Below are 23,431 nucleotides of genomic sequence, written 5' to 3'. Positions count from 1 at the left end.
CAGGCCTGGGTACCAGCTCTTCCCTCTGTTTCAAATGCTCTTATTCTAATTGTCGCTTCGGTGGCTCTCATCACTTAGGGCTCAGGTCACCAGGGTCCCCTTTTCATAGGCTTTGCTTAAACATTCTATCTCAAGTTTGCATTTGTAGTAGTGAGGACAATGAGGAAATAACTTAAAATATGTGTCTAGTTAGTTTTGCCTGTCTCTCCAGCTAGATTTTAAACTCCATGGAGGTAGGAATCACACTGTATCTCCAGTGCCTAAAACAAGGTAGGCACTAAAATACATCTGAGTTGTTACTAAACTGGATATAAAACTAAGTTTTGGGGCCGGCCCGGTGGCGTAGCGGTTAAGTGTGCGTGCTCCGCTTTGGTGGCCCAGTGTTCACAGGTTTAGATTCCAGGTGCGCACCAACGCACCGCCTATCAAGCCATGCTGTGGTGGCGTCCCATATAAAGTAGAGGAAGATGGGCACGGATGTTAGGCCAGGGCCAATCTTTCTCGGCAAAAAAGAGGAGGATTGGCAACAGATGTTAGCTCAGGGCTGATCTTCCTCACACACAAAAAAACCCCTAAGTTTTATGATCAGAATTTTATTTTAAACACTTTAGGTAGCATTATGACAATGAAAACCAACCTTATTTGGATTATTCCATGATTAAACACCCAGATAACAAGCTTGGAGCCTAGAAGCCCAGGGATGGCTCAGGGGCTGAGGAAACCCCTGAAGTCACAATACCTCCTTCTCAAGTACATGTACATTTTGATGGGGAAGATGTCAGAGCTTCACCATATTCTCAAATTAGAACATACATCAAGACAGACTTAGAACTATTGAACCTGGAAACTTCAAAATCACATTTCCTTTAAAAAAGCCATGTCTCCATACTTTGTATGTATGTGTAATTTTGCCATCCACTAAATTCACAGCCATGGGATATAGATGGAAACAAATCTTTTACTATACTATGCAATATTTCAAAAGTGATTTTATAAAATACATTTTTCTCTGTCTAATTTCAATAAAAATCAGAAAATGCACATCACTTTCAATAAAACTCAAGAACAAAATCCAACATCAGACAGGCATTAACCCATTCAATGAATTAGAAAGCCTGCTTCTTGACAGGGGGAAGGATATTATATCCTGCCTATCCTGTCACTGGCCTTCAGTTTAATCCTGCTTTACCTTTTACCCTCTAAGAATGATTTTTAAATGGTTAAGCACTTACCATAATGTGATTGAAAGGCCTGCGGTTTGACAACCTGATTACAGTCGTTACATACCACCAAGTAGAAATCATCGTGGGCTGGACAGAGACCAAATATTGGCATGTCTGCAACAGAGAAAGAAGGCATCACTCGCTCATCTGGTTCTGATGAACATGAAACCATTTGGGGTGGCGATACTTTCTAGAGGAGCTGCCTTATGATGAAGTGCACCAGGACAAATGTTACACCAGTTTAAAAGTAACTGATGTGGCACATAATGACTATTAAGAGAGAAATCAAATCAGGCTTATAGAAACACCCCTTCAAAATAAAACACACCAAAAATCATTAGTATGAAGTGAAACACAGAAATCTATTAAAATGCAAACAATGAATATAGTCACACAATAAAGCAACTTTAGATGAACTCTACCAAGGGTGATGGGGAAGAATCTGCAACCACATACAATGCTTAGCAATTTACAAAGCTGAACCATCTAATGGTTTCATTTGTTTAACTACGCATTCTATTCCAGCCATCTGGTCTCTGAGTTCCATGGAACAGTTACGAAAGGAAGCAGAGGTTTCACTGAAGAGTAAAATTGCTGGTTTCCATCAACATTTAATACAAAGAAAATTATTTTTATACTCTTTTTTCAGGTCACAACAACTTCTAGTCCTTTTGCTTACATACTGATGCCAGTGGACAGACGGAACTTTAGTACAAACACAGCAGTTCATACATTAATCTCAGTCTGGTTACTAGAATAGCGTAAGATACAAGTTGGATTTTTTATAGTAAGAAGTTAACTTAAAACACAAATGTGAAACTAAACTATCTGCATAGACATAAAAACTGAAAGTAACTTGTACTTGGTAATATATGGTTAACTAAAAAGTCCTAACCATGAACAATTAATTATCAACAACAATCTAGGGAACAGAGCTAACAGTTAACATCCAGAATCTAAATCTTTTAAATGTTTCAAAATTGGTGATTTTAAGCAAGTATTTTACACTATATGCGCTACATAGAATATGTGCAATGAACAGCTAATTAGCACATTTCAATTAGGCAAATATTTTGGTAGACCAAATACCAAGTTTAAAGGGGGAAAAAGATCCAAAAAGCTAATTAGCCTCTGCTTTCTTTTCTGTAAAATTTAATTTCACACTTTCTCTAGCTTGGGTGATCCTAATGGTTTTAAAAGAAAAAGAAAATGCCCTGAGGAGATGTAAACTGATGATAATCTCTAAAATATCAAATTATTGATCTAATATCTACACATGGCTATAGCTCGGATGTTCTTAAACAGTTTCTACTACACTGAATTGCACAGGTAGCTAGCTATAAATCTGAACTATACCAGGGACCAACCTGATTCGGGGATGCAGCAGCAGCACTGAGCAGTTTCTATGTGCTATTATCTCATTCTATCCTCACAACTACTGAGGCAGATACCAGTATAACCCTATTCGAAAGAGGAGGAAACTGATTCACAGAGAGGTGAAGTACTTTGTCTAAGCTGGGTTTCAGTTCTGACTCATAATGATGGCTTGGATTTGGTCCTTGAAGACCAGAGGAATATGATTTCTAGAAATTCCTTCCAGATTCCAACTCCAATAAGTTAGAATGTCAGGGCTGAACACCTTTGATTGCATAAACTGATTAGATAACATAAGAATCTTCTAGTAGACTGCTGACTTCTGTGACTAAGCTTAATAATTTAATGAAAAATAAGAGCCAAACAATGTGTTATTTTCCTTGAAAGCATGCCCACAGTGAGTTAAAAATAGCATATATGGGAGAAGGGGAAATATTATATCCATATAATGATCAACATGTAATAAGCCATTTTCTATGGCTACAGTCTCTTGACATTTCCTTTCCCTTTTTTTTTTTTTTTTTGGTGAGGAAGATTAGCCTTGAGCTAACATCTGTTGCCAATCCTCTTTTTGCTGAAGAAGATTGGCCCTGGGCTAACATCCATGCCCATCGTCCTCCACTTTATATGTGGGACACCTGCCACAGTGTGGCTTGATGAGCAGTGTGTAGGTCCACGCCTGGATCCGAACCTGCAAAACTCGGGCTGCCGAAGCAGAGTGTGTGAAGTTAACCACTATGCCACCGGGCCGGCCCTGACATTTCATTTTGAAAATAAAAATTTAAAGTAGTTTACCTTAAGTTCCACATACCTCTGTGCTAAATAACTCTGATACAGGACAATTAAAAGGAAAATGTGAATTACAGAAATGGGAAAACACTCATAATTTACAGCTGAAAAGCATGAAATGCCTATAAATATCAAATCAACAGTTTGATTAATGAATCGACTCAGTTTTATTAATTAAATAGTAGTTAAAATAGCATTAAACTAAGCAGTCTCAGTTTAGATTTAGGCCTCTGCAATGTACTGGTTTGTATGGTTTCCCACAGCACTCAATGTCAAGCAATACTGTTTAAAATATATCACTTTGCCAGATATGAGATACTTCTGGGGACTAGCCCCTCAAGCCTTTTATAAATAGGGCCATTTTAAAAAAATGAAAAACTGTACCAATTCTCTCAAGTATTAAGAATTCAATTGGCAACCATGACATTTATGTAGAAAATCGTTCTTTTTTGCCCTGATTCCTTTGATCCTTTTGTGAGACTTAGAAACACTAATAAAACTAAGAGAGTTAGGGTCATTCTGTAAGGGATCAGCAATCTATACTTGTGTAAAATTTCAATTTCCTCAAAACTTAAGGTCATCTGCAATTAATGACGACAGTAATGATGCTAACCATAATGATAAACAGCTGGCATTTACTGAGAGCCTACTCTGTGCCAGGACCTGTGCTAAGCATTTTTTATATGGTTTATCCTAAAATATAACCCTCATTTTACTGATGGAGATGTGAACTTATCTAATATCACCCAGCAAGAAAGCACAACCAGGACTCAAATTCAGTTTTGCACTATCTGTGAACTCAGTCTTAATCTCTCACTAGCATATCACATCTCCCGAAAAAGCCTGCATGTGTGTGCACGTGTGTGCATGCACACACAGAATCCCTGTGGAAAGAAAGATGGTATACTTAAATCCAGTTGATGCTACCTTATGATACTGAGTTCCTGTTAGGAAAATATATAGCAACTTTAATTTTAGCTTTCTAAATTCTTCATTTTCAGATATCCATATTTGGAAGTAACCTAGAGGATACAAAATAATTTAAATAAAATGTCTTCTTCAGCAAAAAGAAAAAAAGGAGTTCTATATCCTTTTTCTGCACTGGGACATTCCAGAGGCCTTAGCAACAGGAACAGAGTGTGGAATGTTGTGGCAACAGAGAAAATGAAATAATTTTTGTGAAAGACAGTATGTATGTTTCTGAATATTTTTAAAGCGTAAGTTCACAACCAGCCCATCTACAAATTAACATATGGAACTTGCCCAAATGCCAAGCTTGCTTTACAACAGAAAATAAAATAGAGTTGATAAAAACAAGTTCCTACTGAGTTAAAAAAAAGAAGTTTACAAGATATACTTTAAATACACAACTTAAACCACTATATACTTCAAAATAATGAAAAGTTTTAAAATTGTACTTGACCTCATGGACTCTGAACTAATTTGAAAGAATGAATTCTATTGCTTGTAAGCCCTAAATCTTTCTCAGGATTCAGGTCGCCCCAATCTTCCAATTAGTGAGTAGTCCAGCACCCATATCTAGGCCATCCTATACTTTGGAGACCCCAGGCCAGCATAGTAGGAAGGAACGGATGTAAGTACATGGACACATGAGCACATGTGTGCAGAGACTCCATAGTCACACATGGAATGAAGGCCCTCTCTCCGAAACCAGACCCTGAACAGGAGTGAAGGTATTCAGATACTTTGGTGCTGCTATCCCCATTCCAAGGTCTGTACCTAGTAACAAAACTTGAGTGTTATAGCAAAGCATTTCACCCTTGCAGTACCCTGGGTGTCTCCCTTCTCCCACACTCCCAAACTTCTACATGCCAATGACTCCCACATTTCTATCTCTAGCCCAGATGGCTCCCTAGCTCTGTCTAGACTGACTGTCAACTAGACACTGCCATCTGGATGGCTATATACATCTCAAACGGAACAAGCATGTCCAAGAGAACTTAACTTTCCACTCTGCCCTGTTCTCCACCCCCAAAAACTTTCCCCCTTTTGGATAAATGACACCATTCATCCCCTCAATTGCTCAAACTAAAAACCCAGATGTCATCTCTGACTCTTCTTTCCTTCATCACTTCCAGGCTACCAGCAGGTCCAGTCAGCTCTACTCTAAAATTTGTCTTCCTCTCTTCATTATCTAGGCCACTGCTGTAAGAGCTTAACACCAGCACCTTTCCAATGGACTATGGAAGAAGTCTCCTAGGTGGTCTACAATCCCTTCCACACAGCTGCCAGAGTGGTTCTTTCAAGTCCTCCAACAGATCACGTCATTACCGTTAAAAATTCTCCAGTGGCTTCCCACTCCTCTCGGAATAAAATCCCAGCCCTTACCATAGCCCCCAAGGCCCTGCCAGATGTTCGTCCATCTCCCTCACCTCCCTCTCACTCTGTTCCTTTATTCCTTGTTCCTCTCTCCTTGGCTCACTCTGCCCCAGGCACAATGACCTCCATTCTCTCCTTAGACCCAGAAAGTTCTTTCTCAGCCAGGCTCTGCCCTTGCTCTTCAAAGATGCCTGGTGCATTCTCACACCAGGTCTTGGCTCAGCTGTCATCTTTCCAAAGGGCTGCCCCCTCCCCCTCCTCAATTAGCTACTCTATCACAGGTATTTAAGCAGAGCGGCTAACAGTGTGGGTCACTCCCTATCACTCTGACTCCAACATGACCTTGGACAAGTCCTATAACCTATTTGAACTTCAGTCTCCATTTGTCAAATGGTGATGATCACAGTACCTAATTTACCCGGTACTTCATAGAGTAGAAAGATTAAGAGAATTAATACATGCCAAGCCTTAGAAGGCCCTAGGAAGTACTCACTCAATGTCGCCCTACAGCCTGTGAGATAGGAGTTATATACCTCCATTGTATTGCTCAGGAAACTAAGGCACACAGATACTGAGACCTCACAAGCAAGTAAGTGGCAGAGTCAAAATTTGACCCAAGCCTGTTGGGCTCAAAAGTCCAGGCAATTCCCAACATTCTCCCAGAAACACTGCCAGAATCTTCCTCCTCCATGCCACTCCCACTGCCAGTGCCCAGAGCTCAGGGCCTGGTGGCCTCCACACACCAGGACAGATCTCCTAACAGGTCCAGAGTTTCTGCCTTCCTTAGCCTCCTCCACTCTGCTGCCAAAGCCATGGACCTACAAAACAATAATCCCATTCCTCTCCTTGAAGACTTATGCTGGCTCCAAAGTGGGGCTTGGACCCCTGACCTACATCTCTGCAAGCAAGGCCCTAGAACTCTGGCTCCTCCAATCTCTCCAGTCTGAGTCAACCTGCTCCAGGCTCAAGACTGTCTCGGCTTTCTCAGAACCTGCAGTGTTCTCCCACAATCCTACCTCTTGGCCAGAACAGTACCTGTAGCATGGAAAGCTTTTCTCTTTTCTTTCTGGAGTTCCCACCATTCAATAAGAACCAGCTCCAATGCCGTTTCTGCTGTGCTCTTACTCATACCTTCCTACCTCTGTTATAGTCCTTCACTCACTCATTTATGATTTATGAATGGTAATTTATAAGTGGACACCTCTGTAGCCCTGTCTGATGGCGGACCCCTTGCCTTACCTAGCACAGATCCTGAGACATGAGCTCTTGCTGTGTTTGTGAAGTAATGGCTGGCATTTGGAAGTCTTCCATAGCTTCCAGTTACTCTTAGGTTAAAAACTAAGATCCCTGACCTGGCCCACAAGGCCTTGAACAACTTGGACCTGCCTCTCTCCCCACTGGATCTCCACATCTGGCCCTTCTGGCCTTCGTTTTGTTCCTGGAGCATACCATGCTCTCTTCTATCACAGTGCCCTGGCACTTGCTGTTCCCTCTGCCTGGAAATCACTTTCTCCAGATCTTTACCTGGCTTGCTGGCTTGCTGCTTTACTTGATTTTGTCTCAGCCTCAATGTCACTTCCTTGGAGATCTGGGTAGGCAGGACCCTGTTACATGCTCTCAGAGCACTGGCTTAGCCTTGCTACACAGCACCATCTCCTGTTTGTAAGTATCCACCTAGCTGTGTGAGCCTTGATCTCCTCCCGCTAGACTAAGTTCCACATTTGTCTTGTTTTCTGCTCTAGTGACAGTGCCTAACAACATCTAACTTGACAGATAGGAAGCAGCAAATGAAAGTGTTAAATATTATTTGATGGATAATAACTGAAGTATTAGATTAAGTCTCTGTGGTGCCATCATAAGTCAAGGTTATAACTGTGCCTTTATGTCATTTAATGACACAGTCATCCACTAGAATTGGGTATGCCCAGTGAGACTCAAGTTCAAGGGTAAGAAGGCTTCCCTTGAACACACAATCCTATTCCTAGAGGCAGTTTCTGGTAAAATTTCATGTTTCAGGGTCTGATTGTCTAATATGCATATTAGCAAATTCTCTTTTGCTAGTGTGTGCAATGCAGTAACTAAGAGCAGTTCTGGAGTCAGACTACTTGGATTCAAGTCTTCTATTCTCTCTCTTACTAGCTATGTCAACATAGCTAAATTATTTAACCTCTCTGAACTTCAGCTTCCTCATCTATAAAATACAGTTAACAGGACCCATATTTCACAGTGTTATTGTGAAGATGAAATGAACTAATCCATGGAGAGCACTCAGTGCTGAGCACATAGTAAACACTCAATAAATGTTAGCAAAAGAAACAAAAACACAAAATATAACACTACAAATGTCTGCTGCAACAGTCCCAGCTCTCACTAATTAAAATCACAGGAGATTGATATATACACCCAAGAGCAACTATTTTACAATGTGAGCTTAACTCTCAAGTGGTCTTGTGCTCCTACTGCTGACCACACAGTCCTCCCTCAAGCAATGACAGGCAAGGGAGCGGCAGAGGAGACTCGCTGGCCCTCTCTCTGCAGAGGATCAAGGCCCATGCTTCACAGTTTAAGCTCTACCATGCAAGCCAGGGAGAACCCAAGATCTTAAGCAAGGAAGCCACGTGATACAAAAGGTCAGTCTGGCATGAGTGTGAATCGACTTATCTAAAGTGGGAGGGTGGTCCTCAAGGGCTGATGCAAAAGTCCGAGTGAGACAGGAAGTGCCTGTGTGATGAAGATGGGGGAAAGCAGACTGAAGACATGCTCTCAAAGACCCTGCAAAGAGCTCAGGAGACCACGGATGGGGGGTGAGGCAGAGGGAGGAAGCCAAACATGGGTCTGCAGTTTCTTCCTTCCTCACTGCAGCTAATGTGGATGCGTGAATGGTGGGAGACACAGATGGAAGAACTGAGTTTGATAAGGCAATAGTGCCTAGCAGTTAAAGGCACAAACCTCTGAGCCAGACTGGCTGCATTCAAATCCCAGCCCTGCCACTTAACTAGCCTTTTTACCTTGGTTTCCTCATTTATACATGGGTAAAGTAATAGTACTTACCTCATAGGTTACTGTGGGTACTAATGAATATATATAAAATGCTCAGAACAGTGCAAACTACTTTGTAAATGTGAGCTATCTTTTATCATCTTCCCCATCACTGTCCTCTGGCCTTTGATCTAAACAGTACCTGTGCTCCCTTCTGTGTATTCCATCTCCCCCCCCACACACAGTAACCAATCATTTTTTTTTTAAATTATTTTATTTGATTTTTTTCCCCCAAAGCCCCAGTAGATAGTTGTATGTCATAGCTGCACATCCTTCTAGTTGCTGTATGTGGGACGCGGCCTCAGCATGGCCGGAGAAGCGGTGCGTCGGTGCGCGCCCGGGATCTGAACCCGGGCCGCCAGCAGCAGAGCGAGCGCACTTAACTGCTAAGCCACGGGGCCGGCCCACCAATGATTTTTTTAAATCACAAATGTTACCTGGTCTGATTAAACCCCTTAGTGGTTCTCCAACGTAGACAGAATGAAAACCAACGCTCAGAAGGCCCTGCCTGACCTCTGCAACCTCGAGACATGGCACTCTCCTCCTACTTTCCACTCCAGAATTCTAATCTCCTTGACAATTACGCCAACCACTTTCCCACCTGATGGCCTTTGCTAATCCTGTTCCCTCTGTGCGGAATGCATTGCCTGGCTGGCTCCAGGTCTCAGCTTACATTCCATCACCTGATTTAAAGCAGGACCTTATCTTTTCAGACAATTCTCTCTTTTCACTCATTAGTTACTTGTGTTTTGGCTATCTCCCTTACTAAGATGTAAGTTCCATGAGGGAGGGGGCCATGTCTGCACAACAGAGTGCCTGGCATACAGCAGGTTCTCAACAAAAGAATTTGAGAAAGCCCTCTGGGGGTGGCATAGCAGTTAAGTTTGGATCCCGGGCGCACACCAATGCACCGCTTGTCAGGCCATGCTGCGCAGCGTCCCACATAAAGTGGAGGAAGATCGGCACGGATGTTAGCTCAGGGCCAGTCTTCCTCAGCAAAAAGAGGAGGATTGGCATGGATGTTAGCTCATGGCTGATCTTCCTCACAAAAAAAAAAAAGAAAAAAAAAAAAAAGGAAGGCCTCTGGATCAGACTTCCTGAGTTCAAATCCCAACACCATCACTAACTAGGAGTGTGACACTGGGCAAGTTCCTCTGCTTCAATATCCTCATCTGTAAAATGGGGATGATAATAGTAGTTACCTTAATGGGTAGTTATGAGGACGAAGTGAGTTAGTATACACAAAGCTCTTAGAACTGTGACTGGCACAGAGAATGTCTAGATCTGTCTTACCTGTTACGATTATAATTATTTCTATTTTTATTGTCAGTGGGTTACACTCGCCACTGCTTCTCATCTCTGCTGGTCTACAACCACCATCTCTTATAACACTATGTATTAAGTACTTACTATGTGTCAGGTACCATGGCAAGTACTCTCTATACATCATTCATTCATTCATGTATTGAATGTCTACTGTGCCTAGATACTATTCTAGGTACTGGGTGTCTATCAGTGAACAAAAATGACACCACCACCAAAAAGCCCTGAGAAGCATTAATACATATAACAAAAATAATAAAAGTTTGCAATTACTGGGTACTTCCTATGTTCCAGGTACAATGCTAAGTATTAACTCACTAGATCTTCACAATACCATCTACCTCTCACGGTTGCTATCCCCACTTGAAAGATAAGGCAAGCGGGGCACAAGGAGATTACCTGCCTTAAGGCACAGAGCCAGTACGCGGAGGAGCTGGGATTGAAGGTAGGCTACTCCAAGGTACATGCTCTTCACCACCTCACTACATGAGCCTCTCCTCTGCTCAGTGCCTTCTCTGCCTCTCCCAGGGAATCTCTGCTCTTCTGCCTTGTTTAATCAAAGCCAACCAAGGCATCCCATTGGACAGCAGACTTCTGAGGCTACCTCTGGACTGTCTGCTCTCATTGCTACTCAAAAGTTTCTTTAGATATCCGGACTCTCAGCCCCATTGGTGTATGAAACACTTCTAAGCAACCTGACAGACCTGGAAGGCTGGTCTGCACATAACTGAGCTTTTACTGTAGCCAGTCCCAAATGTATTTCAAATGGTAACTCTCAATTCTGGATAATCAAAAGTAAGATCAATGATATAAAAAAACATTTTTAATTGCTGTTAAATGAGCTTTAATGTCTCAACTGAGAAAGGATAAAATAAAATTTGATTTCCACCCTCCACACACACTTCTCCCTAATTCATATCCTCAGTTCCAATAATTAAAGGGAACTGGAATTTCCTTTGACCATAAGACATTAAACGATGGAACCAACCAGGAACAAAAAAGGCCAATTAACAAGCTGCCAAAATGTATATGATTTGGCCCCCTGTCTGAATTAAAGCAGTCAATAAAAATCAGATTAAAAAAAGAGAAAAATGAGATGTTTCAAGTAAAAAAGCAACCAGGGACCAAAGAGATAGGAAAAAATAGTCCTAATATTTATTAATCACTAATTACAAATGGTCAACCTTATAGTGACCCTCCATAGGTAAAAGCCACCAAGCTATTGTTGTCACTGCTTGTACTAAAATTAAGATATAGCATCTGGGTTAGAACAGGAGGCAAATACCAAAATGCTAGGGAACCTGGGTTAGGGAAGGCAGGTAGGGCTATAGAGGTGACCAACATGGCAGTACACATGATAGGCTGTCTCCTGTGTACCTTAAGCTACTCAAAATACTGTCAGCAAATTCTGACCTTTCAGGGCTGGCCCGGTGGCACAAGCGGTTAAGTGCATGCACTGCGCTGCGGCAGCCCGGGGTTCGCCAGTTTGGATCCCTGGCGCTCACCGATGCACTGCCTGGCAAGCCATGCTGTGGCGGCGTCCCATATAAAGTGGAGGAAGATGGGCACAGATGTTAGCCCAGGGCCAGTCTTCCTCAGCAAAAAAAAAAAAAAAAAAAAGAAGAGGAGGATTGGCAGATGTTAGCTTAGGGCTGATCTCCTTACAAGAAAAAAAAAAAATTCTGACCTTTCAAGTCAGAAACTAAGCCTGAAATGCCGTGTGTTCTAAATGTTGAAGTGCCTGCCAAAAGCCTTACTGAATATTATCTGCATCACTACCATTCAACTAAGCTTGTAGCCTATGGTAAGATGTGGGCTGTAAGAGAGTTTACCACTTCACGGGTATGGTTACCTCAAGCCAGGTACTTAACCTATAGACATCCAGTTTCTGCACTTGAAAAACGGTGAAAACAATGGCATCTATCTCAGTAGACTGTTGGATTGAATGAGATAATTCATGTAAAACGCCTGGCTCTATGTTTGTCTAAACACAGTAAGCAGAGTGTATATAAGGGTTCAATAAAGAGTAGTGTTAATTTTATTATTATCATTATTGTTATAGTTACGGTTATAACCTCATGACTCAGTTAAGAACACCATGCCTTCTTTTGTTCAAAAGGCAGTCAATACAGCAACACTATATCTGCCAGGTATCTTGTATGCAGAAAACCCATGGCTCTCATACAACTAAGAACAGCAGTAACTATGGAATGGCATTGTCTGTTGACCTATTTTTATGTTTTTAGATGGTCAGCCTTATATAGACCATATCTTGGGCCACAAAACTCAACAAATTTAAAAGAATTAAAATCATCCCAAGTATGTTCTCTGACCACAATGGAATCAAATTAGAAATCAGTAACAGAAAGATAACAAGAAAATTTCCAAACACTTGGAAACTAAACAAGATACTTCAAATAAGCCATAACCAAACAATGTAATCCACAATATTAACAGGCTAAAGAAGAAAAATCATCCTACCATAATAATTGACACACAAAGAGTATTCATGATACAAAACAACACAAAACAAAAACACACCCCAGATAACTAGGAATAGAGGGGACCTTCCTTAACACCATCAAGAACATTTCCAAAAAACCTACCTCATCATACTTAATGGAGAAAGACTGCCTGCTTCCTCGTAAGATCAGAAACAAGGCAAGGACATTCACTCTCATCACTGCTATTCAGCATAGTACTGAAGTTCTAGCCACAGAAATAAGGCAAGAAGAGGAAATAAAAGGCATACAGATTGGAAAGGAAGAAATAAAACTGTCCCTATTTGCAGATGACCTGATGGTTTATGCAGAAAATCACACGGAATCTATAAAAAACCTCCTAGAATTTACCAGTTTAGTAAGATCACAGGATACAAAATTGCCTTAGTCTGTTCAGGTTGCTATAATGAAATACCACAGACTGGGTGGCTTACAAACATTTATTTCTCACAATGCTGGAAGCTGGGAAGTCCAAGATTCAGGTGCCAGCAAATTTGATGCCTGGTGAGAGAGCCTGCCTCCTGGTTCATAGTGGCCTTTTTACTGTGTCCTCCACATGGAGGAAGGGGCAAGGGAGCTCTCTGGAGCCTCTTATAATTATAAGGGCACTGATCCCCTTCATGGGCTCCACCCTCATGACCTAAACATTTGCCAAAGGCTCTTCTTCCAAAATCATCACATTTGAGGATTAAGTTTCAACTTGAATTTGGTGGTGGTGGGGGGGATACAACATTCAGTCTATGAACAAGATCAACAGACAAAAATCAATTGTCTTTCTATATACTAGTAATGAACATGTGCAAACCAAAATTAAATGGCTTGCCTTCAGTTGGCACAGCATGTTAAGTATTTTATTTGCTTTATGGTATAGCTGAGTATTATCCAACAGCCATGTGGCTGTGATGAATGTAGCAAACTAGAGATCTGTATCTTTTATAAGTACCTTAAGAGGATGTTATAAGATGTAATTAGCTCATATTTATTAAGTCTAAACATCTTACCAAAAACATGCCCCAGAAGGTCCAGGACTTTTTAATAGATAATGAAAGTACAATAAGTGTCTTGAGTTTGGTTCAGATTCCTCAAGTCAGAATGAAAATGCTCTTTAGATGCATTTTCTAATAAGACTGTGGCTTAAGAGTCACAATGAAGAAGAAGGTACACCCAACTCTATATTTATCCTAAAAATAAAGTCTTGCTGCTAAAAGTATGGTCCATGGACCAATAGCCTCTATCACCAAGAACTTGGTTAGAATTACAGAATTTTAGGCCCCAATCCAGACCTACCAAATCAGAATGCACATTTTAACAAGATTCTCAGGTGATTTATATGCATGTTTGAGAAGCACTGAAAATAGAGCATCATACAATCTGGACTGAAACTGGAATAATATTACCAATATTGGAGAAATTATTCACATCATTGTAATCCAGACTTTCTCCAATCCATCTATCAAACGTATATCGAGCATATTTGCTCAAACGTATGTTGCTGAAATGTATATTTAGTATATTGTACATTGTAGAATATAATAAATGTATATTGTATGATGTATATTGAATATATTAGTCTGTAGTTTTTAGTTCTTGTGATGTCTTTACTTTTGGTATCAGGGTACTGGCCTCACACAACGAAATGAGAAGAGTTCCCTCTTTTTCTATTTTTTAGAAAAGTTTGTGTAAGACAGGTGCTAATTCTTTATACATTTAGTAAAATCCACTGGTGAAGCCATCTGGGCCTGAGCTTTCCTTCATGGGAAGTTTTAACGTTACTAATTCCAATTCTTGTACTAGGTCTATTCAAATTTTCTAATTCTTCTTGAGTCAGTTTTGGTAGTTTGGCAGTATATAGGAATTTGTCCTTTTCATCTAGGTTATCCAATGTGTTAGCATACAGTTGTTCACAGCATTCCCTTATAATCCTTTCTATTTCTGTAAGGTCAGTAGTGATGTCACCTATTTAATTCCTGATTTTAATAAGAGTAATATGGTGAAATCTAGCTAAAGGTTTGTCAATTTTACCAAAAGCAAAGTACTCTGACCTTGTTCAAGTACCAACTTTTGGTTTCACTGATTTTCTGTATTGTTTTTCTATTCTCTAGTTCATCTATTTCCACTCTAACGTTTCTTGTCTTCTTTCTGCTTGTTTTGTGTTTAGTTTGCTCTTCTTTCTCTCGTTTCTTAAGGTGGAAGGTTAGGTTATTAATTTGAGATCTCTCTTACTTTTCAATATAGCTGTTTACAGCTATAAATTTTCCCTTAAGAACTGCTTTAGTTGCAGTGTATAAGTTTTGGTATGTTGTGTTTCATTTCCATTACTTTCAAAGTATTTTATAATTTCTCTTGTGATTTCTTCTTTGACCCACTGCTTATTTGAGAGTGTGTTGCTTAATTTCCACGTTGGTGTATTTCCCAAATTTCCTTCTACTGTTAATTTTTAATTTTACTTTATTGTGGTTAGAGAACATACTTTGTACCTGTATGATTTCAGTCTTTTTGCATTTATTGAGGTTTATTTTATTATGGCCTAACATATGATTTTGGAGAATATTCCATGTGTGCTTGAGAAAAATGTGTATTCTGCTGTTGTTGGTTAGGTCTAGTTGGTTTATATTTTTCAAGTCTTCTACATCCTTGTTGATCTTCTGCCTAGCTGTTGTATCCATTCTTGCAGTTATTGAAGTCTCCAACTATTACTGCTGAATTGTCCATTTCTCCTTTCAGTGTCAGCTTTTTGCTTCATATATTTTGAAGCTCTCAGGTGCATGTATGTTTATAACTGTTATTTCTTCCTGATGGATTGACATACTCATGACTACAAAATGTCTTCCTTCATCTCTAATGGCAATTTTTTAAAGAAAAGTCTGTTTTGTCTGATATTTGTATAGTCAGTCTAACTCTTTTGACTACTGTTTGCATGGTCTATCTTTCCATTAACTTTCAACATATTTCTTTTTTTTTTAATACTTTTATTTATTTATTTTTCCCCCAAAGCCCCAGTAGATAGTTGTATGTCATAGTTGCACATCCTTCTAGTTGCTGCATGTGGGACGGAGCCTCAGCATGGCCAGAGAAGCGGTGCATCGGTGCGCGCCCGGGATCCGAACCCAGGCCGCCAGCATCGGAGCGCGAGCACTCAACCGCTAAGCCACAGGGCCGGCCCACTTTCAACATATTTCTGACTTTGAATCTAAAGTATGTCTCTTGCTGACAGCATATTGTTGGATCATGATTTTTTTTAATCCACTGTGTCCACTTGTGCCTACCAATTAGTGTTTAGTCCATTAACATTTAATGTAATTACTGATAAGGTAGGATGTCTGTGATTTTGCTATTTATTTTCTATTATGTATTGTCTTTTTTTGTTCTTCTATTACTGCATCCTTTTGTGTTTAATTGAGTATACAAGTATACCTTTTTAATACCCCTTTTTTCTTTTACTTTTCTTCCCCCTTAAGTTATTTTCTTAACGGTTGTCCTGGGGATTACAATTAACAGCTTAACTTCCAACAATGTAGAGTTTGAATAAAAGTAACAATTTCAACAGTATATAAAAAGCTTTGCTTTGACATGGTGCCATTTTGTGTTTTTCCCCTGCACAAGGACTATATATTGTTGTTTTTTTTTGCTTGTCTTGTAATTTTTTGTTGAGAATTGGACATTTTAAGTTATATAATGTGGCAACTCTGGAAACTAGATCCACCTGTCCTTTTCGTTTAAGTGATTTTCCTGGTCTAATTTGTAAAGTGTGTATTCTTTTTATGTGTGGTTAAGTCAAGTCTCTGCTTGGTTTTCTAATTATTGGACAAGGATTTCCTTAAATATCGAGAACCCATAAGTCTCTGAGCCTTTGCTGAGAGGCTCTGTGCGTATGTTGGCACATGCTTTCAATGCTCTAGCAAGCAGTTTACAACTTAGTCTTCACTTTCTGCTTACATAGAGTCTCAAGGTCAGCCAGATGTGAAAGATTAGGGCTTTCCCAGGTCATTCTTGTGGACGTGTACAGCACATATATATATATATACACACACACACGGTTTTCTAGATTCCCAGGAATATGCTGGAGTTCTTTAAAGCTCCCAAATGACATCTCATTCCCCAGTGTTTCCTATTTGGTTTTTTGGTCAGCCTCTTGTTACCCCCAACTGGTATCACCACCTCAGACAACTGTGATGTTCAATAATTGCCGCTAATTTTTCTTGACAAACACCCTAGGGATAGGGCACAGAGTGAGCTCTGAGCCAGCTCAAATAAAGCCAGGTTCTGAGAACAGAGCTTTTTAGGGAGCTACTAGACAGTTCACACAGTGTCAATTCTCTGGAGATAGGGCTTTAAGGAACTCCAAACTCATTCTGTCCTCTCTGGTGGCTTCTAAGTAGCTGGTTTTCACAGCTACCATAGTTGTCAGACTGCTGGTTTTCAAAGTTAATGTAGAGCTGAGGGGGGAAGGAATACGGTGAGTTAAAACACCACAAAGTTTGCTGTATGTACAGAGATTCAGCCATTTTTCTTACATAAATGCTCAACAGATCCTGCAAGCCATTAATGTTCAGAATTCTAAAAAAGTTAATTTTGACATTTCTTGCCAGTGTTCTCATTGCTTTTACAGAGGAGAAGATTTTCAGAGGTCCTTACTCTGCCATCTGGAAGTGCTTACTGGAAGTCTTTTAATGGAGGATAAATATTATCAGATTATTATTTTCAACATTGCTCAGACTGCAGTGTGGAGAAGGGAGGTCCGCAGTTCAAAAGTGGAAGTGAGGAGGCCAGTCAGTTGCTGTTTGCAATAGTACAGGTGAGAGATGTGGGGTAGCTTTGACTTGGGAATAGCAGTGAGATGGCACAGAAAAGATTCAGAGATATTCAGAAGGAACTGTTGACATGACTTAGTAATGGCCTGGATACAAGGGTGGTGCAGAGAACGATGCCAAGTTCCTGTCCTGCAGAACAGGATGGATGGCTGGTACTGGTCTCTGAGAAGGAATCCTGGAAGAATGCCAGGCCTGAGAATGAGGAACACAGACTTGGGACGTTTGACATCTTGGTGCCTCTGAGATTTCCAAGAAGCTACCAAGGAAGCCATCATCTTGAAGACTCTCCCCTAATTTTAGAGAAATGTTTTATAATTCAAGTCCTAAAACATTATTTCCTCCATATGAAAAAAAAAGAGAGAGACAAAAAAACAGGCAAGGCATATATATATTATACATTCAATTCACCCAGGAATTAAAAAATGGTTCCAAGAACGATGAGAACCACACATAAATGTCTTCAACTACTCATTGCTTACACTCAAGTTAAAGCTTTCCCCAAAGGCAGCTGTATTTAAAAAGAAGTTACAATAAAAGATAAATCTTCCCTGTGTCTAAAAAGATTCTGTTGCACTCATACATATATGTCAATTTAATATTCTCAATGATGCCTGTGAACACAACTCAAATCAATCACATTCGTTCATGCCTCCGCTCATTCCGTAAATACTAGAGTGTCTCCAGTCGACAGCACACGGTCAGACCTAGGAGACAGCTGGGAATAGGTCAGACTAGGTTCCTGAAGTGCGAACTGTTCTTTTGGTCTTAACGCCAACTTCTCTGAAAATCATACTTTTCTAGTTCTGTAACCATTTCCGTTAGGCCTTGCTTCATGCAGGAAACTCACTTGTTCAGCTGCTTTTTCTAGTTGGGTTTGGGGAGGGACAGATTTGTAAGGGAACACAAAGGGGGAAGAGGAGCGTTGGCTACTGGTTAATCACTTCTACTCCTAATCTCTCTTAATGCCACAAAGGCTTTTTCTGTTTAAACAGATTAGGTGCAGTTTATTACCACTGGGAAATTTTAAAGTATATCAAGTTTGTTTTGACTGTTAGCTCATTTCTGTTTCAATAACTAGAATACCTAATGGCGCAATATTTTCACCAAGCAAGTTTTACACATTCTCTTATCTCAGTTTTACTTCTTCAGACTTCACAGTTTCACTCCTTGTCCTTCCAGGGGAAACTGGTCAACACACCTGAACAAGGTACTCAAAGCTCACTTACCACAACCATATGCAAACAGATGTGGTTGGCAGATAACACCCTGCATGGCCACAGTTCAGAGTGATGCCTCAAGTTAGACACCCAATTCTCCCCAGGTGTTTGTTTGTTTGTTTGAGTGCTTCTGAAATAAAAGGTCAGGCAAATGTTTAAAATACAATATACAGTCATGAGTCACTTAACGACGGGCATACTTGTGTGAAATGTGTCATTAGCTGATTTTGTGGTTGTGCAAACATCATAGAGTGTACTGAAGGGGAACAAAATTTGCCACCCCAAAATGTGTCTCTTTAACATGAGGATTACCTTAGGCTGATGATTTTTAAGAAACAAAAGACTCAGAAAGTTTTTCTTGTTACCTCTCCTTTAACTGCCTAAAAGAACTCAGATAAAAAAACCTGTCTCAGGAAGCGAGCTATCACCTAAGCACAACATAAACTAGGTGGTAGACAGCGAGGAACCTAGAAAAGCTTGTTTGTTGGGCTCCCTTCTCTGTTCTTCTGTTTTTGTGTGGCCAAACATTTATTTACCAAACATTTGCTCTTTTTTCATCTACCTGTGAATTGCCTTCCTTCCCTTTGAAGTCCCTAACTCTCCCCACCCCCAACATCTTCTTTTGTCTTTAGTTGAAGATGGTATTTAAGGTGAGGTCTTTGGCCACTCTGGCGAGTTACTCTATTTTCCTGGGTTTCTCCCACGTAGACATGTCATTAAACCTTTGTTTTTCACTTGTTAATCTATCTCACTTCAATTTAATTCTTAGGTCAGCCAGAAGAAGCTAGAAGGGTAGAGGAAAATTTCTTCCTTCCCTACAGTACTTACACAGATCTAGACAGTGTAGCCTACGACAACCCTAGGCTATATGGTACTAATCTTATGGGAGCACAGTTGTATAATATGTGGTCTGTTGTTGACCAAAACATCGTTATGCAACACATGACTGTAATAATAAGAGCCACTGTGTCAAACATTTATTGAAAACTTACTGGGCCAGACAGTGTGCTAAGTACTTTACATGCTTTATGTTATGTAATCCTCACAACAACCCTGTGATATAGGTACTATTATTAGCCCAAGTTTACAAATGAGGAAACAGGCATGGAAAGATTAAGTAACTGGCCCAAGATCACACAGCTGGCAAGAGGTGGGGCTGGGGTTAAAGGTTAAATCTAGTTGACTCCAGATCCTAGTTCTTAACCAGCATGCAATGACATGTCACTGGTCACAGAGCTTCATTCCTTCCCCCAACAAGTATTTACTAAGGAGCCTAGTAGTGTCATCTCTGGGGAGGAGTAAACTAGAAATAGAAAGATTCAGCCCTTACAGAATTGACACAGCTTCTTACATTATAAAAATTGTTTACTTTAAGACACTTGTCTGGGCAAAACTATTCACATACATTACTTTATACATAGTGCTACTTAAAATTCACCATTGGCCTAATAAATCCCAATTACCCTAAATTATAATGTATAAAAAATCATATTGGAAATGATTTTAGTGGGAAGGGGTGGGATCCAAATATGTTTAACAGAGGTACAAAACATTCAACTATATTTGTAAAAGACTAACACGACAATTCACACTTTCTCCCCCCATTCAACACATCAGGAGGCACTTAAAACAATAGGGAAAAACAACTTTATGCCCTAATAAATGGAAACTAAGAGAAACTATACTTTTGCCCCACTAAGCCCCTGGTCTATTTTATTTTAGTTAACATATTGCAGTCCTCCCTCATTTCAGAAAAACAACCGACACACTGCCTTATTTACGTCTATGCTTATCAGTAATGACATGGCCATATCTCTACAAACAGTTGGTTAATTAATTTGTACCCCTATCTTCTGGCAGCCTGCCTAGGCAACCGAACAGGAAAAATAATTACACTAGGCCAAAGCAGGGACATTTTCAACTCTCCTTTCTGAAATTTCTTATCGTGGGGCCTGTTGCCTTTTTTAAATGGGTATGAGTTGTAGAACACTTACAAATCAGATTAAGGTCATTAGAAGATGATGATGTTTCCATTCTTTACTACAGCATGAATATTCAATCAGGAAGGAAAGGGGCAGACTACAAAACTGACCAACCAGTCAAAGGCACAAAGTATGGGCTGAGTAGAATCATGAATGAAGAAAAACCCAGCGCTATTCCAGGATAGACTTTCATCTCTTTCATTATCTTAGATCTGAGGTTACTCTATCAACAAATATTTACCTAGAACCTACCATACGCAGTCCCCTACTTTCCTACACAAAACCTTACGTGAGGAAGCCAAACAGGAGATTTCTGGGATCCTGTACTTGGCACCACAAATCACAAAATTTCTAATTAGATATCACCTTTGAAACTCAGTCTCCGGGATGTATTTCTAGCACTTCAAAAGTATACACAACAGTGCCTTGATCAGCTTAAGCCCACCTAACATACAATTGATGTCAGAGCTTTCTGCATGCCTGACGATTTTCATCTGTCTAGATTTTGACAGGGAAGTTCCACTTTAAGAGAGGAATCACTTGGTTAGCTTCTAAAGTCAGTTGAAATCATCCTTGAAAATTTCTCAGACACCACACAGAGCCCAACCAGTAAGTCTTACACAGCCAGTTGTGTCACTAATGTTAGAACAGATGGCTGTTTCTACCAGATGAAATAGTTGGCTTGTGTTAAGGGGCTTTATTGTATGAAAAAAATCCATGTAATTAAACACCAGAATCACAGGACAATGTGATGCTTACACTTTGAGACACTCGTGGGAACTGAGACCATATAAAGGAAAAGCAATCAACAGTCCATAATTATTTGTGTGCTTACTATGTTCAAAGCACTCTTTCAGGATGCTACTATCTTTCAGGATAACAGCAGTGAGCAATATCCTCTCCTCATGGAATCAACTTACGTTGATTCACACCTCCCATTCAAGCATATTTCAGGGCAATATGCATTGAAAGACTGGTGAAATCAGCCACACTATTTTTCTCTTTTGTGCCATTGTATGGTATAATTTGCCTAAGTTACAAGTATTTATGATGCAACCCTTTTGTAAAAGTTTGAGACATATGTTTCTTATCACCAGTGTTGGAAAACTAGTTTGTACTGTATACTCACCTTCATAGCAAGCAAAATGCAGTAAAACAGTCAAATAACCACTCAAACACACTGCTGAAAGGGCAAAATAGGGACTACTGAAAAAAACACTGTTGGCACCGACATCAAGTGAGAGACTGCACTGTTCTTCGTCCTGAGCTGTATGACGGTCCAAAACCCTACGAAAGGCCATTTAAGGGCATCATCATAGAACACCGGCAAGTGCAGGCTATTCAAACATTTGAGACTCTGTGCTGAGTACCAGGAATGAATGGCACGGTAAGACAGCCTTTGCCCACACAGAGCTTCCAATCCAGGTGCAAAGCCCAGACATACAAAGAAACACCACATTCCTTAATTTCAAAGCTGCCATCAAGTTGTGTCAATATCAGCCTTTGAGGAAAAATCATGTGCTCTTTAACTTATAATCCATTCTGATTTCAGAAATATTGAAACAAGAGAAAAACAGGCATCCTGGAATCAAGGCTATATAGGAATAGCTACTCTGGCACTTCATGGGTGCTGCTGTGGAATATCAGTAAAACTCAGGGTAGGAAGGGAGTGCTCCTCTTGGTAGCCACCCATAAGAATTTAGTTAATGCAGTGCCACAAGAATCTCAATAAGGGATCTCCTCCATAATGTATTTCTAAGGAAGGAGCTAGAATTCCTTCAAAAGCATAACACCAGCAACATCAATACTCATTCATTCATTCATTCAAACATTTATCAAGCACCTCCTATGCATCAAACACTGAACAACATTCCTATATGCCAAGCACTGAGCAAGGGGCTTTTACATACATTAAAGTGGTGGTTCTCAGTAGGGGGCAGTTTTGCCCTCCAGGGGATACTGGCAATGTTTGGAGACATTTTTAGTTGTCACAACTGGAGTGAGTGGTGCTAGTGGCATTCAGTGGTGGAGTCCAGATATGCTGCTAAACATCCTATAATGCACAGAACAGTTAGTCCCCCACAACAAAGAATTAGCTGGCCCCAAATATCAGTAACAATGGGGTTGAGAAAGCCTGCATTAATTAAAGCACCCTCAAAATGGCCCTGTAGGGGAAACACTACTCTAATCCATGCCCACTTGTGAGGAAACTGAGGCTAGGAGATGTTAAATACCTTGCCCAAGGTCAGCGGGGAAGTGATGGAGCAGAGATTGTAACCCAGGAAATGCGATGCTGCTGTGCAACAAGCATTAACACCCTGCAAAACTCTTAGTATGATTACAGGAACCCAAAGAGGAAGTACTTAAAGAACTGAGTCACCAGGACATAATACTCCTCATTTCACCCTCTCTTCCTCCAGTTCCCATCCAAAAGTATTCCCTTTCTAGCTTTCACACAGGCCATCTCTTTCCTAGTGCTCCCCCATCCCATCCTCATCTCTGGAAAGAGGTGTTTAAGTAGGATAACTGTCTGATTTCTGATTTCTCCAGCCACTGTTTAAAGAGTGGTTCCCATAAGGACAAACAAAAACATCCCCTGCCCCCAAGAACCCAGAGAACCAGGCAATTCTTTCTGTGAATTCTCTTCCTGGAAATGGCGAAACTTCAACACACAGTGCGCCAAAGAGCCCAGACTCAATCACAGCCTCTCAGTAGACAGAAATGAAGAGGCTATGGCAGGTGGGAGAGGCTGCCAGCTGACAGGCAAATATGAAAGGACAGGACACACGGGGGTGGTTTTCAGACTTCCCCAGCTCCTAGAGGAATTAGTCC

The 23,431-nt window shown here is 40.4% G+C and overlaps 1 protein-coding gene across 4 annotated transcripts in view; it reads right to left on the bottom strand.

Moving 5' to 3' along the window:
* The window catches only part of ATXN7 (ataxin 7), a 141,772-nt gene that overhangs the window by 54,810 nt on the left and 63,531 nt on the right, over positions 1-23,431 (bottom strand). For all 4 annotated transcript variants that reach the window (XR_009222871.1, XM_058562374.1, XM_058562387.1 and 1 more), the window contains one exon: positions 1,233-1,337. Coding sequence is in view for 3 of the 4 variants with exons in the window: in XM_058562374.1 (XP_058418357.1) it covers positions 1,233-1,337 (105 nt within the window). In the remaining variant the exon portion in view is untranslated. The remainder of the gene's footprint in view (positions 1-1,232; positions 1,338-23,431) is intronic.

The sequence above is a fragment of the Diceros bicornis genome, chromosome 2 (genome assembly GCF_020826845.1).
Source record: "Diceros bicornis minor isolate mBicDic1 chromosome 2, mDicBic1.mat.cur, whole genome shotgun sequence".
NCBI classification, from domain to species: domain Eukaryota; kingdom Metazoa; phylum Chordata; class Mammalia; order Perissodactyla; family Rhinocerotidae; genus Diceros; species Diceros bicornis.
This window is presented reverse-complemented; position numbering and strand designations above follow the sequence as displayed.